The sequence below is a fragment of the Morus notabilis genome, unplaced genomic scaffold (genome assembly GCF_000414095.1).
Source record: "Morus notabilis unplaced genomic scaffold, ASM41409v2 Scaffold4247, whole genome shotgun sequence".
Classification (NCBI taxonomy): Eukaryota; Viridiplantae; Streptophyta; class Magnoliopsida; order Rosales; family Moraceae; genus Morus; species Morus notabilis.
In genome coordinates this window covers 110,081-125,005 of record NW_010366023.1, presented here as the reverse complement: position 1 = coordinate 125,005, position 14,925 = coordinate 110,081, and the positions used below count along the sequence as shown (strand labels likewise).

Genomic DNA, 14,925 nt, shown 5'->3' with positions numbered 1-14,925 from the left:
TTTTTTTTTTTATAGAAAAAATATTTATAATTGATAGTTATGTAATTAAAGTTTGTATAGAGTTTACCATATTGTTGTTCAAGTATACTTCAGCTTTGATTTTTCAGCTCAATCATTACATATAAATACGTTTCAACTTTCTAACACGTTTGGTAATCAAGAATTGTGCTTTGTTATTTAAGGCAGGTTTTGTACGATTAATTAACAGCTTGGCAAATTAGGATCTCAAACTTTTAATTTTGACAAATAGAATAAATTTTAAAATTTATTACAATTCATGTGGTCCAGAAGCTAATAGACGTCAACTAATGGACGGAAGCTGCCCAAGATTTTTACACAAATGCACCCCAAGTTTTTTATTAGTTGGCAAGTTGGACACTCTACTTTTTAATATCTTCGTTTCAGACCCTAAAATTTCCGTTATTGATTGAACTACATTAACGAAGATTGTAAAATTTGGGTTCTAAATATCAACTAAAAAGTTTGGGGTGCAACATACAAATGACAGTAAGTTTAGAGTGCATTAAAGTAATTTATCCAATTATTTTAGTCAATAATTATGAGATTTAGCAATTAATTTCAGCTCATGAAAATTTACTAGAAAAAATTTGGATCCTTTTTTTATTACCTCCCCAAGATTCAGCCATTTCCATAAATCGCCTAAAAAATTTGGATAGATTCATTGTACTTAAAAGTGAAAATAGTAACGAGAATCAAAACAGTACTTTTGAATAATTCCCTATTGTATGAAAACAACACCTAGTTGAATAATTAATTCCTCCTATTTATATTACTTCTTGATCGTGGAAGATATTAACCATAACTGATAAGATACTTTTTTTCCTAGAAACTGATAAGATACTTTCCATGCACAAAACGTCAAACTTTGCTAGTACCCTTGGCTAATACCAGTGATTATATTATCATAATCCTTATTATTTTGCTAATCTGCCAATAAAAGTGATTAGCAAATTAAAATAATAGTGATTAGTGATGCCTTCGGCTCACTCCACGTGTTTTTTTCTCATTGGCGGCTTGTAACACCTTCCATGCTTATGCCACTGTGCACTAGACTGACCACTTTTTTATTTTTTATTTTTTTATAGATTGACTATTAAATAAGACAATTCTTTTAATGCAAATTAAGTAAGAATTAATTTTATTTATTTATTTATTTGCTAAGAATTAAGTAACAACATAATCTCTCCATGTGCAATTCATTGGATATGTTGCCGGATTTCTTGTCCATGTAGCTGTTCCTCACAGCTTGTTTTCCCAAATGGGGAATGAACCAAACTTTGTGTGTGTTTAACGATATCATCTATTTAGCCAATAATATAATATAATCATCATTTTCGCCATATCTTTTCTCATAAATAAACACCCAATTTGATCCCCTAATTCCACCGGCTCAATATTAACAAATATTCGGTTTTTTGTCTTTTCTCTCATCCAATATACCTTCACTTCTTTTGGTTGCCTATTATGATGTCCTCATTCCAATTATATATATGATGCATTTATTATGTGTTTCACCTTTTTTTCGTTTTGAATCATGAAAAAGAAAAAAAAAAAAACTATAAATGGTGTCATGAACTATAACCTTTTTTTTAATTCAATTGCATGTTATAAAGTAGCAGATCACATAAATTCCTACAATATTTATATAAGATAAGGTTACAATATTTAGTGATAAATATAAATGTTCTTTTTAGAGTCAGGAAGAGACAATTTACTTTTTCTTTTTGTGCCAAAGGATGTTATGAACTCTTTTTTTTTTTTTTTTTTTTTTTTAAAGAAAAAGAAAAGGTTATCCAAATAAGAAGTGTTGTAAACATTGGTTTTTTTTTTTTTTTTTTTTGGGATGCGTGACTTTAATTATGGCCTATGAGGTGAGAACACCCTTAGGCATAATCAGACTAGATAAAATTATATTGACTTTTCAGGGAGTGAAAAAATGCTCATTTCAGCTTATGACATTGACTTTATTGTCATTGCTGAAAACTCTCATAACCTCAACCTAAATTTAAACGCCACAAAATTATAGCAATGTAACTAGATATATAGGCTAATCTTGGAAATGTCAAATTCTTTAAACTAAGGTTCATTCATTGACTAGTTATGTATGCAAAGTGTTATGGACAATTTAACTTTTAAAATAACATGATAAATGGCCAAGAAAAAATTTTATAATACCCATGAATATGCCAAATCTCTTTTATCTATTTTAATACAACAAGGTTGTATTATTGCCCAAGAAGTGCCCACCAAAAGCCAAAGTTCCTCCACCTTGTCATCACTACTTGGTTTAAAAATTGATTTGCCCAATTAAGATAACCAAGAAAGCCTTAAAAAATTGAAGGAAACTGACAAGCCAAATGGGTACCCTTTTATGCATACATATTAAAAGGGCACATAAGAACAACACCATAAAACTACTCTCCCGGGAAATGTAAAATGTAGAGTTCTCAAGCAAAAGATACTCACAAAAGTCTTCTTGTGCTTCCAGATGTTTGCCAAAGATGCTTAGAGTTCTTGTCAAGTTTCAACCTCTCAATCTTGCCATGAACCGATTAAGCGCGATCGTTTTACATCTCGTTTTTGTGGCGCTTCATGTCGAAGCAGACGCATATGGCCCGGATTATCCCATGGGATCAGATTATGAGAGTCTTAAACCAAGCCTTGCTATTGTTTTAGGAGTTCTAAGTGTTATGTTTGTGCTAACTTTTCTTCTTCTTGCATATGCGAAATTCTGCCACAGAAGAGTCTCTGCCAATCGAAATCCTCAACAGACTGGGATCATCAGCGCAAGCCGTAGATTTTCAGGCATAGATAAGACAGTTATTGAGTCACTTCCTTTCTTTAGATTCTCATCTCTAAAGGGCTCAAAGGAAGGGCTGGAATGTGCAGTCTGTTTGTCGAAATTCGAAGACATCGAAGTTCTTCGGTTACTGCCAAAATGCAATCATGCCTTTCACATTAACTGCATTGATCATTGGCTTGAGAAGCACTCTAGCTGTCCTCTTTGCAGGCACAGAGTTAGTTCTGAGGATTTAAAACTAATCACCTACTCAGATAGTGCAAGATTCTTATGGAACAACCAATCAGAGATGAGAGAAGACTCAAACAACATGGAGTTATTTGTTCAAAGGGAAGAAAGCCATAGAGGATCTTCAAGATTCAGCATAGGAAGCAGCTTTAGGAAGATTCATGAAAAGGGTCATCATAAAGAAGAGGAATTGTTGATTCAACAAGAAACTGAGGCAGATCAGAAAGTCTTCCATAAGCACAACCATAAGATACTTGTATCAGATTTTGTGTTCAAGAACAGGTGGAGCAATGTGAGTTCTTCTGACCTCATATTCTTAAGCTCCGAAATGCTCAACGACAAGTCAAGCGGTAGATTCGCTTCCACAGATTGGAACAACGATCCAACATCCACCCGAAAAGCAGTGGAAAATGGGGAGATGATGAAGACCAAGGAAGAAATGGAGATGAAAAAATCGTTTGAGAGCAAGGTTGGAACAATTAGTACTTCGGTTTCAAACCCGGTTCCTAGTTCTGCTTTTGAGGACGAGGCAAGTACTTCGAGTCACACATCAAGATCGGTGATGAACTCCGGTGAACAGAGATCGGTCTCGGAAATCACTGCCTTTTCAAGGTATGGAGATTTGGGTGGGAAGAACAGGATTGGAGAGTCATCTTCTTTGTTTGAAAACAATGTGAAAGAGGAAAGAATGAGAAGAGCTTGGTTGCCTATTGCGAGAAGAACAGTTCAATGGTTTGCCAACAGAGAGAAAAGGTCTCAATTGTCACAGAATCCACCAAGACAGACCTTAGATGTTTGATGGTAAAGCATTGCTGATTCTTCAAACTTCCAAGTATTTTCTTCTGCACCATTCTTGACATGGTTTGAATCTTTTTCTTTTTTCTTTCTTCTTTTTTTGGCTACATAAATTAGAAATATTCTTATGGAATTAAATGCTTCTTGTAGAGTTTTAGATACTGCTTTTCAATTATACAAGTTCAAGTTGTTCATTTGAAAAAAAAAATAAACAAAAAGAAAAGGGAAAAAAAAAAGTATACAAGTTCAAGAGATACAGATACAGCTTTCATTTTTCAGCTAAATCATATATGTGCTTTCACTTTTTTCCTTTCCTTTTTTTTTTTTGGTCATAATTTGTTATGGTGATTAAGAAATTGAACTATGCTAAAGCAGGCTTTGCTGAATTGTTATAGTAATTATTGTATTAATTATGTCCTTCATACGGGTGTTGGTATTAAATCATATATGTGCTTTCACTTTTTTCCTTTCCTTTTTTTTTTTTTGGTCATAATTTGTTATGGTGATTAAGAAATTGTACTATGCTAAACCAGGCTTTGCTGAATTGTTATAGTAATTATTGTATTAATTATGTCCTTCATACGGGTGTTGGTATTTTTTTTTCCTTTTGTTCCTTTGGCTAAAGTGTTACAAGTGAAGATAGGTAATAATAAAATAAAAATGTTGAACTCAAACCAGCTTCTTGTTGAATAGTCTAATGCTATCTTTTTATACGCTTTTGCATATCAGTAGGAATATGGTAATCTCTTAAAAAAAAAAAGAAAAAAGAAATAAGATCCTTGAATATTAGAGTTCTAAATTCTAACAAACAAAATAATATAAATAATTAAGGAAGAGAAAGCAATGCATGGAACAAGCATGAGCCACTCTGGTTCCATGATTCAAACATGTTTTACTTTTTAAAAACCGTCCTCTTAGACTTTCTAAAGTAGCATCTTAGACTTTCTAAAGTAGCTTTTTGTCCACAAAATAATATCTAACATATGAAATAAAAATAATTAATAAATTAATACACATAAGAAAATTAATCTTTTTCGAAAACGATGTTTTAGAAAAAGAAAAATCATGAACTTTCAAAATTTACTGCATTCCTGGTTTCTAAAATTTTAACGTTAGTTGCCTCAATAATATATATATATATAGTTAGGCATATTATTATAGTTTTTTTTTTCAAATATGAAAGAGACACATAATAATAGAGTGAATCCTACCCGATTGACAATTGTCGACTTTCTTTTTCTTTTGCTCAAGGACAATTGCTTAGTGTTTAGTACAAATAAAATATCAATCCATAACAAAAGATTATCTAAAATATTTTTAAGAAAAAGAAAGAACTTAATGACCATAAAGGCTAAACCAAACCCTTTGCATGCCTAATTGCCCATCATTGTTTGTCATTTTGCAGTGCAACTTATGAAATAACTAAGACCAAAACATGATAAATTAATTAATCCTGAAAATTGCCATTTCTTGTCCTTGAGTATCAACAATCTTATTTATTATTATTTTTAATAAAACCTTAGAGTATCAATTATTAATCATGGCTAAGAGTGGTAATTCGTGTTAATAGTCTTGTTCGTGTCAATTCATTTATTAGTAGTGACATGAAATATGAATAATAAAATATCGTTAAACATTTAAAAAAAAAGTCAACCCAAACACAATACGTTTATTACACGGGTTGACACGACTAAATTAGCATATTAAATAACTAACACAATTATGAATCATTTGATATAATTATAACATGTTTAACATGTGTATTGTTAAGTTTTTCTTTTTGTAAGAAAAATAAATGAAATTTAATAACTTCAAAGTTTGTATTATTTCTATTTCATTTATCGTGCAAACTTTTATATTATAACATGCATATTTAATTGTAAATGACACATACTTAATCGTGATAACTTGATTAGAATTCCAAATCTATCTATGATAATCCATATCTAATTAGATATCGAGCAGCGTTATCGTATCGTAACTCGAATGACCACCCTCATCTCTAGTGTCTACCCTTACCCCATCACACTGCAAATTTTATAATGTTAGGCGTGATATGTGTGTTTCGTGAACACGAAAAGGCATTTTCTATGATTCTTTTCTCTATTCCTGGCGCAAGATTTGTGTATTGACGTAAGGGCTGATTCTGCTTTCTTTGTCTTCATTATAACAAGTGTACGAATCATCTCTTGCATTTGTTTTTATTTCATTGTCCCCCTTTCTTGGCTTTATAATTTGTCTTGTGAATATTTCTTTAAAAAAATACATATATAGCTAAACTTATTATTATCTCCAGTTGCATTTTAAAAATGTTATAAAGATATGCTTCTAAAATGATAAGGGGGTTGATCCTCGAGTCACGATTTAAGATAATTGGTTAGTACTTAGTACTGTATTGCTATCATCTATTTTGTGTATTGATGTAATTGGAATCATTGTCATTGTCATTATTATATTCGCGAATATTGTGATTTTCCTCTTGGTTATATAGATTTGGTAATTGGTAATACAGGAAAATGTTAAAAAAAATTCCGACATTTGGCCGGTTTTTATCCTTGATTATCCAGCCCCTTCTAACTCTTTCTTCTCGTGCTCTTCTACCTTTACGGGTCATTTTTATTTTTCACGTCTGCTCTAACCACTAGTTTCAAAATGGGCAGAAACTACGGATATATTTGTTAATTTGAGTGTATATATGAGAAAAAAATATTATAATAAAAAAGTTATATTTAAATTTTTGTGAGTATTACAGAACTTGAATTGTAAAAATAACAAGGACGTACATTTTTTGTTATAACTAGAAGAAAAACTTTCATAAATAAAGATTGTTGCACCCCATAAAATGAACCCCAATCATTGAAATTTTCATAAATCAATTGCTCAAACGAAATAAACATATCCATTATTTCCACAACAATAAGGAGTACAAGAAAACTACATCAAACGGTCAAAGAGGAAACACTTGAGAAGCCACTTGGGCTGAAGCTGAAAACTGAACTAATCAAATTAATATCATCTGCCTTTACACAAGTTGCGTGGGAGAGAGAGTTTCATCTTAAAAGAACAACTCATGCATTTACATATATATATATATATATATATATATCCGTTTTGTATTTACAGAACAGAAAGAATAATATCACATAATAAAAATACATAAATCAAATCTATAAGCTGACCTCTTTATTGAAGCATTCAGCTAGTTAAATCACTAATTGATTAGCGGCAGCAAGGGAACCCATAAGAGACATTCTCCTAACGTTATAGGGTAATGAATATGAAATGTAATTTGTGTGGACCACAGGCAAGAATCAGACCCTGCAACTTCTCTGCATCTTTCCCATGATTTTCCGTCATCGGTTCTCATGGTTTTGAACAAGCTGCAAGTTGTTCCGGTAGCAGAGAAGAGAACTCCACGGTAGGAGAGTATTGAAGTCAAAATCCCTCCCTTTTCTGTCGTTCTTCTACCAGTCATCTAGCCATTCAGGAACATCGCCATCTTCAACGTCTTGGGAGAGAGAGAGGCGAGGAAAAGTAATATCCTCGGAGTACATCTCCAAGTGTTGAGCAATGCGAGACATTATCTCATTAGGAACGGGAAAACTATGGTTCTCTATGCCTTTCCAATCAATACCATCAAACCAAGGGTGAGTTTTGATGGAATCAGGACCCATGTTTCCCAGTCTGGTTTGCTCGTCAACATCAAGCAACTAAAAAATAATACAGAAACAAGAGTAAGCTTCAAAGCTTGTAAGAAATACAAAAAATTCACGTGGTGAACTATGATCGTTTGATCAAGTTTTTAACGTATAGAAGAAATTTTCAGTGTTACCTTGGTGATGAGATCTGCAGCTTCAGGGCTGAAATTTTGTGGAAGATTTAGCTGCCCCTTAGCTATCTTGGCAAATGTATCGAGTTCACTTTGTCTCCATGAACCAAATGGCATTTCACCTTTCAGCATGAAATAGATCAAGACCCCCAGTGCCCACCTGTAAAGGTACAAAAGACGGGAAAAGATACCACGAATTACATATTTTTGTCTTAACCAAATAGAACCATATTGTGACAAAACTATGATTTGGTAACTACATTTTTACGTTATTTCCAGTAATTAAAAACAGTTAATTACAGTATCCTTGAGAATCTTTACCAGTCAGCTGTGAAGCTGTGGCCTTTTCCCTGGACTATTTCCGGTGCTAAGAAGTCTGCCATTCCACTAATTGTATATGTCCTCTCACCAGATAATTTTTTCCCAAATCTAAAGTCCACCACCTACAATAGGACAAAGGGATGTTACGATAAGCAACCAAAAGTGGATGAACCTTTCACTTCATCTAGTCAGCAAAACAATGAAACACCATTAACCTGTAAATATCCTGTTTGGTTCAACATCAGAACATCATGAGACACGCCTCTGTACAGAACATCATTCTGAAATTCCAATTAAAAGGCGGAAGAATGTTAGAAAACCAAAGCGGCTTAGAAACATATCTTCAAAAAATATCAAAAGCAGCTACTTCAAAACTTCAAACCTTGTGTAGATGTTCCAAGGCATTAACAACACAGGCTGCACAAAATCGTGCAGACAGTTCATCCAGTGGGGTGTGAAGAATAGAGGCCAAAGGACAAGCAAGGCATGTTTCAAGCAGTATGCCGGCATGTGACCGATCGACACTAGTAGACAGGATCTGTGGCACATGGGCTGAATGGCTAATACTTTTCATTAAATTCTTTTCTTTCAAGACCTGTGCCTCCTTTCCCAACTTTTTGATCTTCTGCCTTGAAAACCTTTTCAAACTAAGCAAATTTTCTGATAGCCAATCATAAAACGTAAAGAAGCATTTCATCAGCATATGTACAAACCCATTAAAAAAATATAAATCATTTTTTTCTTTTGCAACCAAAAGAGAGAGGAGGAAAGAACATGAGCTTTTAGTCACTAGAGCATCAACTACTGCCTTTCCTGTTTTCTTTATGTTGATTAATTGATACTTCATAAATGTCACCTGATTTAATATTCAAAGCCTTCTTTTTCACTCAAAGCAAGCACTTTTGAAACTAGTATCATCACAAAGAAAAGTCGTAATCAAATGACTAAAAACGGAAAATAACCAACCTGATTCTCTTAAAAGTACAAGCCCAATTTCACTGCAATCGGTAGAACATAAACATTTCTTCCATTCCTGGACAAAGAGAGAAATTTTTTAATTCAAATTAAATCGATTCCAAATATACGTCATCCTATCAGGAAACATAATAATTAGCAGGGAAAAGTACTCCCTACCATATCAGAGAGCTGAACTTCAGAAAGAGTTGAAATATCAATATTTTTAGCAGATTCTTTGGAGAAATCTGAAGAATGGGGTCTTGACCTAAAATGAATTCAACAAATAAAATGTTAAACAGCTCTTAAATTTACTAGGGAATTTATAATGGAAGCTTCGATGTAAAATATAAATTGGGATATTCCCCTATGAAATCACAACATACTTCTGATCATCCTGAGAAAGCTTTTGCAAAGGGCCAACAACCGACTCAAACTTTTCCTTCGTTAAAAAAGCACAAATGACGTCACCTACAGCAACTGCACTTATGGAACCAATATGTTCACCAAGAAGTGTCCATTCACCGAAATAGCTTCCCTCTGTCTTCTCCACTGACAGCTCGTTACTGCCTGGAGGATTATCACCTTCTTTTTGATTTTCAGACTTGAGACTGGTAACATTTGGACCAACTAAATCTGCATTATATGTAATCCTCACCCGTCCCTTTTGAATAATGTACAACGCGAAGAGGGCTTCATTCTGCAGATACATGCTAAAGATACATAAGATAAAGCATATGAGTGAAAGAAGTAAATTCTTTAGAGAAGTTGTTTACCTTTTTCACAATTGTCTGCCCATCTGAGAAGGAAACCTCAGATAGAGATTCTGCAATGTGACTCAACTGTAAGATTGTCAACCTTGATAGAAGATCTACCGATCGGAGCAACTTCAAGGATGACAAATTAGAAAACTCTGACATGAGAATTCCACGGAAGTCTTCTCTTCTTAAAGCCCATAGAGTTCCACTTGTTACAGCACGAACAGAGGCCTGAAGTGGTTTGTTATACCTGTAGCACCTCATATTTTTCACTACCACAATAGAACGAGAAAAACATATACAGCAGACAGAAAGTCGAATGGTTTTGACAATTATCAGTATGTTTCTTGTTTTTCCTACGAAGAGTTAAAGAACGTATGAAACGATAACCTCCTATGGTCTAAAATGTAGGTTACTTAATCACCCATCAAATTTTGTATGGACAAATAATTTGTCAGTGGGCACCGGAACAGCATATTGAAGGACCCTAACTGGATCAAAGAATGGAAAGAAAAAACTTACATTAGTGCCAATTCTCCAAAAGATGATAGCTTTTCAGCCGTATAACGCTGAAGAACCTTGGGAACTTCGCCATTGTTTTCTTCCTGTAAAAATCATATTCGGTCAACAAAAGAATGCCTGAACTCAAAACCTTTTCACCCAGATGAAACGCTAGCAACAGAAAATGACAACCTGGGTTGCAAAGACCTCAAAATCTCCACTTCCAACAACATAAAAACAGTCACCTTCACCACCCTGCAAAATACAGTAGTTGTTACAACTTATAGAATTGCATCCAATAAGCATTAACTCCTCAAATCTTAGATGTGGAATCCATGAGTTTTTGCTACAGGTCGTCATTGGGAGCGAAACCTCAATAGTCAATAGGAAACACTTTTGCATTATAACGGAGGGGAAACAAATCCACGGGTGCATCACATAGCATAAAACTTTCAACAGTATAAAAAACTTTGGAATTGGAATTCTCTAACTGGGGGTTGCTGTAAATCAAATTTCAACAGTATATATTGCATAGCATTCACAATGCTAGTTTATTATTTATTAAACAAAATCATAATTTATCAAGATATTAATATTTTTCAACTGATGCATAACAGTAGAATACCTCCATTCACTAATAAAGTATAAAAGAAGAAAAAAAAAAAAAACTAACTGTAACCTGCTTAACTACGATATCCCCAGGCTGGACTTCAACTCTTTGCATACAGTCCAACAAAACATGACACTGAGAGTCAGTAAGTTTTCTGAAGAGAAAGTGATCGTGCAATGCCCGCTCGATGTGTGCCTGTAGAATCACGTTTGTTAGTACCAATATGTTTAAAAAGTCACAAGAAGATCGCATATGTAGCACTTTAACTTTCTTTCAGATTAAAGCCAAATATGAAGATATCATAAGAATTGAAGTTTACCTCTTCTTCCCAAGTTTTCCTATGTGCTGGAGACGGAGGAACCCAAACTTGTCCATTCTCTAGAGAACTTTCGATAGCACGAATACGCGCCCTTGATAAATCATGTCTTACACGTTGGTTCTTAGAAATCCAACTAAAGGTTGAAGGAGATTCTGATCCTGTTACCTCTACAACTTGAGGAACAGGTGGTCTTAGGGAAGTATCAAAACTTGCTGACTGACCAGAAGCAGCCTGTAAGAGAAAGCCATTAGTTAGTTTTTCACCACTCACGAGAAGGGTAAAATAGAAACCAAATAAATAAATAAATAACATCACAAATAGAGAAAGCCCTTACTTCAGTTAGTCCACTAATATGCACAACAATTATGGTAATATCATCTGTACGAGTTTCATACTGTAGCCAAAGTCGATAAGATTCTGCCACAATAGCAGCACAAGCATCACGAGGATCTTTATGTTTTGCAACCTGGAAATACACAAGCACAATGAAGAAATATGCTATAAAAATGCAGGAAAATATAAGAAGCCTACATTTAGTGCTAATTTGGTTTGAGGTTTCAAACCAAGTGGTTTAAACCAGAATTTAAATTTTGTAAGAGAAAATATTATAGCAGAACTTTTTAAATTTAAATTTTTTGTGAGAGAAAATACTGATTGAACTAAAATCAGGGAGGTTGGTTCAAACCAAACAAGCACAATTTTTCAAAAAAGGAATAATAATAACAATTATTATTACTAAATTCATGAAATGGGAATATGAAGATGCGTGTGAAATACTAATCATAATAGCTAAAAAGCTGAAACCATTTATTATCACCATGCCATTTATCATTACACAGTCCTCATGAAAACTCTATTAAACCCAAAATTGCAAGAAAGTGAAAAACAGGGTACCTTACCATGTCAACCACGGTTTGACTAGAGAGAAACTCAAACACCCCGTCACTTGCAATAACAAAGAAAGGGTTGTCTGGTGTGAGCTCCAAGACAACAATTTCAGGCGTGGCAACAACTCCAATAGTCTCAGCAATGGAATCACCAATACTCCTAGTGAAAGCCGTACCAGGGTACATCCCATTTGGGACCCACAATCTAGGAGGGTCACCATCATCCCCTTCCTCAGTACCCCAACACTGCACATCCGGGTTCTTCAGCCCTTCAATCTGATCCAACGTGAGAACTCTGGCGCCACAAAGCTTGACCCTTTCGAGCTCGTCTTCCCTAAATGGTGTCTGGTCAATCGAGAGGTCGACGGCCACAATCTCATCCCCTCTCTTCTCCGCGATCACCGCCCTCGAATCGCCCGAATTCGCGACGTAAATCGTCCGTCCGCGGACCAAAACGGTGATGGCGGTGGTCCCGCTCATACTGTCGTCCAAAGCATCGGCGTGCAGCTGAGAATTCGTCGTCAGAAAAGCGGAATGGCAAGCCTCAACAGCGTCATACTGGAACCTACTGTCTCTGAGCAAATTCTCGCACAATTTCCTCTTCACAAACTGCGAACACTGAGCCCCAAATTCTCCATGGCCGTCGAAAACCCCGAAGAAATGATCATCCGGATTGCTCCCGAACGGCGTGTGGATACAGAAACTGTCTTGATTGGCTTTGTCGAGAGCGTCGGGGTAATATCCTCTCTGAGACAAGTAAGAGTACCGCAATTCGTAGTTTTGGGAAGAGACTTTGACGGTTCTGGAACCGTCCGGAGGCAGAAACTGCGCCGAAACCCTAGAAAGCCTTGTGATACCGGTCTCGGCGTCTCTGGTCAGGCTCAGCTGGTTCAATTGGTCCCTGTCTTCGCCGTCGCCGTCGCCGTCGGAAGTTCCCGGCGAGAAGACGGCGATCTCGTTTGTTCTCACATTCTGATTCTCCTTGATTCTCGCCTCTCTCGGCGTACAGACTTCACCGATACAAACCCTCGAGTACACACAACCCATCACTGAGAAGAAGAAGAAGAAGAAGAAAACACTTGGCCGAATCTAGATGCGATAATTTCCTCGGAATTCATGAGTTTCAGGCTTCAAATTTCGCTTCGAAAACCTCGATTTCGAGTGATTTTCTCTTTCCCGACTCGCCGCGAAAGAATGTTTTCACGGGAAACTAACAAGACAGTGACGGTTGTGAAAATGTTCGGCAAAAAATGAGAGAGTTCGTCAGATTTATATACGATAATAATACCCAACAAAACCTTATCTTCCAACAACTAAAATTAAAAAAAAATAAAAGAACAGTTTAAATTCCAAGAATTCGAAGCTTTCACAAATGAAAATGGGAAAACGACGTTGTTCTTCTTGATCTGCGGTTCGTTGGTTCAGAACCGTTACAGAAGAAAAGGCAAAATAAATAAATAAATAAATACTAAACAATAATAATGTATAATTGTGCTTAAAAAAAAAAGGTTTTAAAATAGCGAGAATCAGGGGAGGGACTTTCTGAATCTTTGGAAAGTCAAAAAAATAAAAATAAATAAATAAATAAAACAAAACCAAAAGAGCCCTTTTTTTTTTTTTGTGTTGGAAGCACAAGAGAAGATTGTGAATTTGAAGTGAAAATTTGGTCCTTTTTTTTAGTGGGAAATTGAAATGCAGAGAAAATAAGGTTATTTTGATCAGAAAGGTGAAGATAAATGGCGGTGGTACATAAATAGATTGGGGTTATGGATTAGGCCATGAAAATAATATTGATTGATTGGTTTTTTTTTTTTTTTTTTTTTTTTTTGGGTTTTGGAGAAGAGAAGAGAAGTGTTTGTTGTGTTGTGAGTGAAAGGAGACGTATCAATGCATGTGTACAGGTCAGAGTTCATCAGGGACATTCAGGGCCTTACGCTTTTGTGGACTCATTCATGTTTGTTTTTTTTTTCTTTTCTTTTCTTTTCTTTTCTTTTCTTTTCTTTTCCCACTAGTTCATTTGCTTACTACTACCACTACCAAACAACAACACGTCTCCAAAACCCCCTCTTGTTGTTGTTGTTGGCCTCCATTGTTTTTTCTTGTTCCCCAAATTAAGAAAACCTTGGCCTTCTAAGTTGATCATCTAAGAAAAACTACATGTACTATATTTGGTGAACAGAAGTGTGGGAAATCTAGTGGAAATTTAGATGAATGCTCATGATAGGGCATAGAGATTTATGTCATTTCTTGAGTATAATAAGATTTTGCTCTCAATTTCTCTAATTATTTTTTAGCTTAAAAATGACAAACCTTATTCTCAAAAAAAAAAAAAAAAAAATGATAAGCCTCGAGTAGAATAATACGAAACTAAAGCGGTGAGTTAAGAAGTACAAATTGTTTGATTTTCTCATAATGTAGGGAGAAAGTGTGAGGGCGGTGAGAGAGAGTTTATGCTTTTACTTTTAAGCGGTAAAAAAAGAGAAACAAAAGTCGGAGTTCTTTAATTAGTATTTAATAGTGCGTGAAAAATAATTTTTTATTTTATAAGAGCTTTTAGACACGTTTCGTAAATAAGTCAAAAGTTCTTATTGTTAAAAAAAAAGATATAAATATACTCCGATAAAAATCTAGCTTTTTAAAAACTTTTATCACCACGAAGTAGTCATATTTTATAGTAAAAATAATAAATCAACTGAACTTTTGTATCATGAAATACTTACCTCAAGTGGATTAGGGTAATCAGTTAGTTTCCTGATATCCCATGAATAATGGGATAAGGTGTAATCTAGGAGATTCTATTTTTGTGTATAAAACCCTAAGAGGGCCAGCTGTAAGATTATTCAGAAAATAAGAAATATTTTTCTTCTCCTATTTTCCCACATATTGTATGAAATATAGAAGT

General features: G+C 34.7%; 2 protein-coding genes across 2 annotated transcripts; one reads left to right on the top strand and one right to left on the bottom strand.

The window, feature by feature from the left end:
• Window positions 1-2,555: 2,555 nt before the first annotated feature.
• LOC21387189 (E3 ubiquitin-protein ligase ATL42) lies at window positions 2,556-3,848 on the top strand. The gene has a single exon (XM_010109085.2). The coding sequence runs from the start codon at window positions 2,565-2,567 to the stop codon at window positions 3,846-3,848; it is 1,284 nt and encodes a 427-aa protein (XP_010107387.2). The 5' UTR covers window positions 2,556-2,564.
• A 2,958-nt stretch (window positions 3,849-6,806) lies between these two features.
• LOC21387188 (protein phosphatase 2C and cyclic nucleotide-binding/kinase domain-containing protein) lies at window positions 6,807-13,480 on the bottom strand. The gene is made up of 15 exons (XM_010109084.2): window positions 12,036-13,480; window positions 11,471-11,602; window positions 11,137-11,367; window positions 10,887-11,012; window positions 10,400-10,462; window positions 10,229-10,311; window positions 9,725-9,956; window positions 9,335-9,648; window positions 9,129-9,216; window positions 8,961-9,027; window positions 8,377-8,654; window positions 8,210-8,275; window positions 7,995-8,116; window positions 7,677-7,833; window positions 6,807-7,554 (listed from the first exon to the last, which is right to left on the bottom strand). The coding sequence occupies exons 1-15, from the start codon at window positions 13,068-13,070 to the stop codon at window positions 7,309-7,311; spliced, it is 3,240 nt and encodes a 1,079-aa protein (XP_010107386.1). The 5' UTR covers window positions 13,071-13,480; the 3' UTR covers window positions 6,807-7,308.
• Window positions 13,481-14,925: the final 1,445 nt, after the last annotated feature.

Bases quoted from the DNA above. Each gene is read 5' to 3' on its own strand.
- LOC21387189 (XM_010109085.2), top strand. From the start codon at position 2,565: ATGAACCGATTAAGCGCGATCGTTTTACATCTCGTTTTTGTGGCGCTT.
- LOC21387188 (XM_010109084.2), bottom strand. From the start codon at position 13,070: ATGGGTTGTGTGTACTCGAGGGTTTGTATCGGTGAAGTCTGTACGCCG. The intron at 8,276-8,376 runs GTTTGAAGTTTT...TTGGAATTTCAG, and splicing joins CCTTGGAACATCTACACAAG to AATGATGTTCTGTACAGAGG. The intron at 7,834-7,994 runs GTAAAGATTCTC...GTACCTTTACAG, and splicing joins CACAGCTTCACAGCTGACTG to GTGGGCACTGGGGGTCTTGA.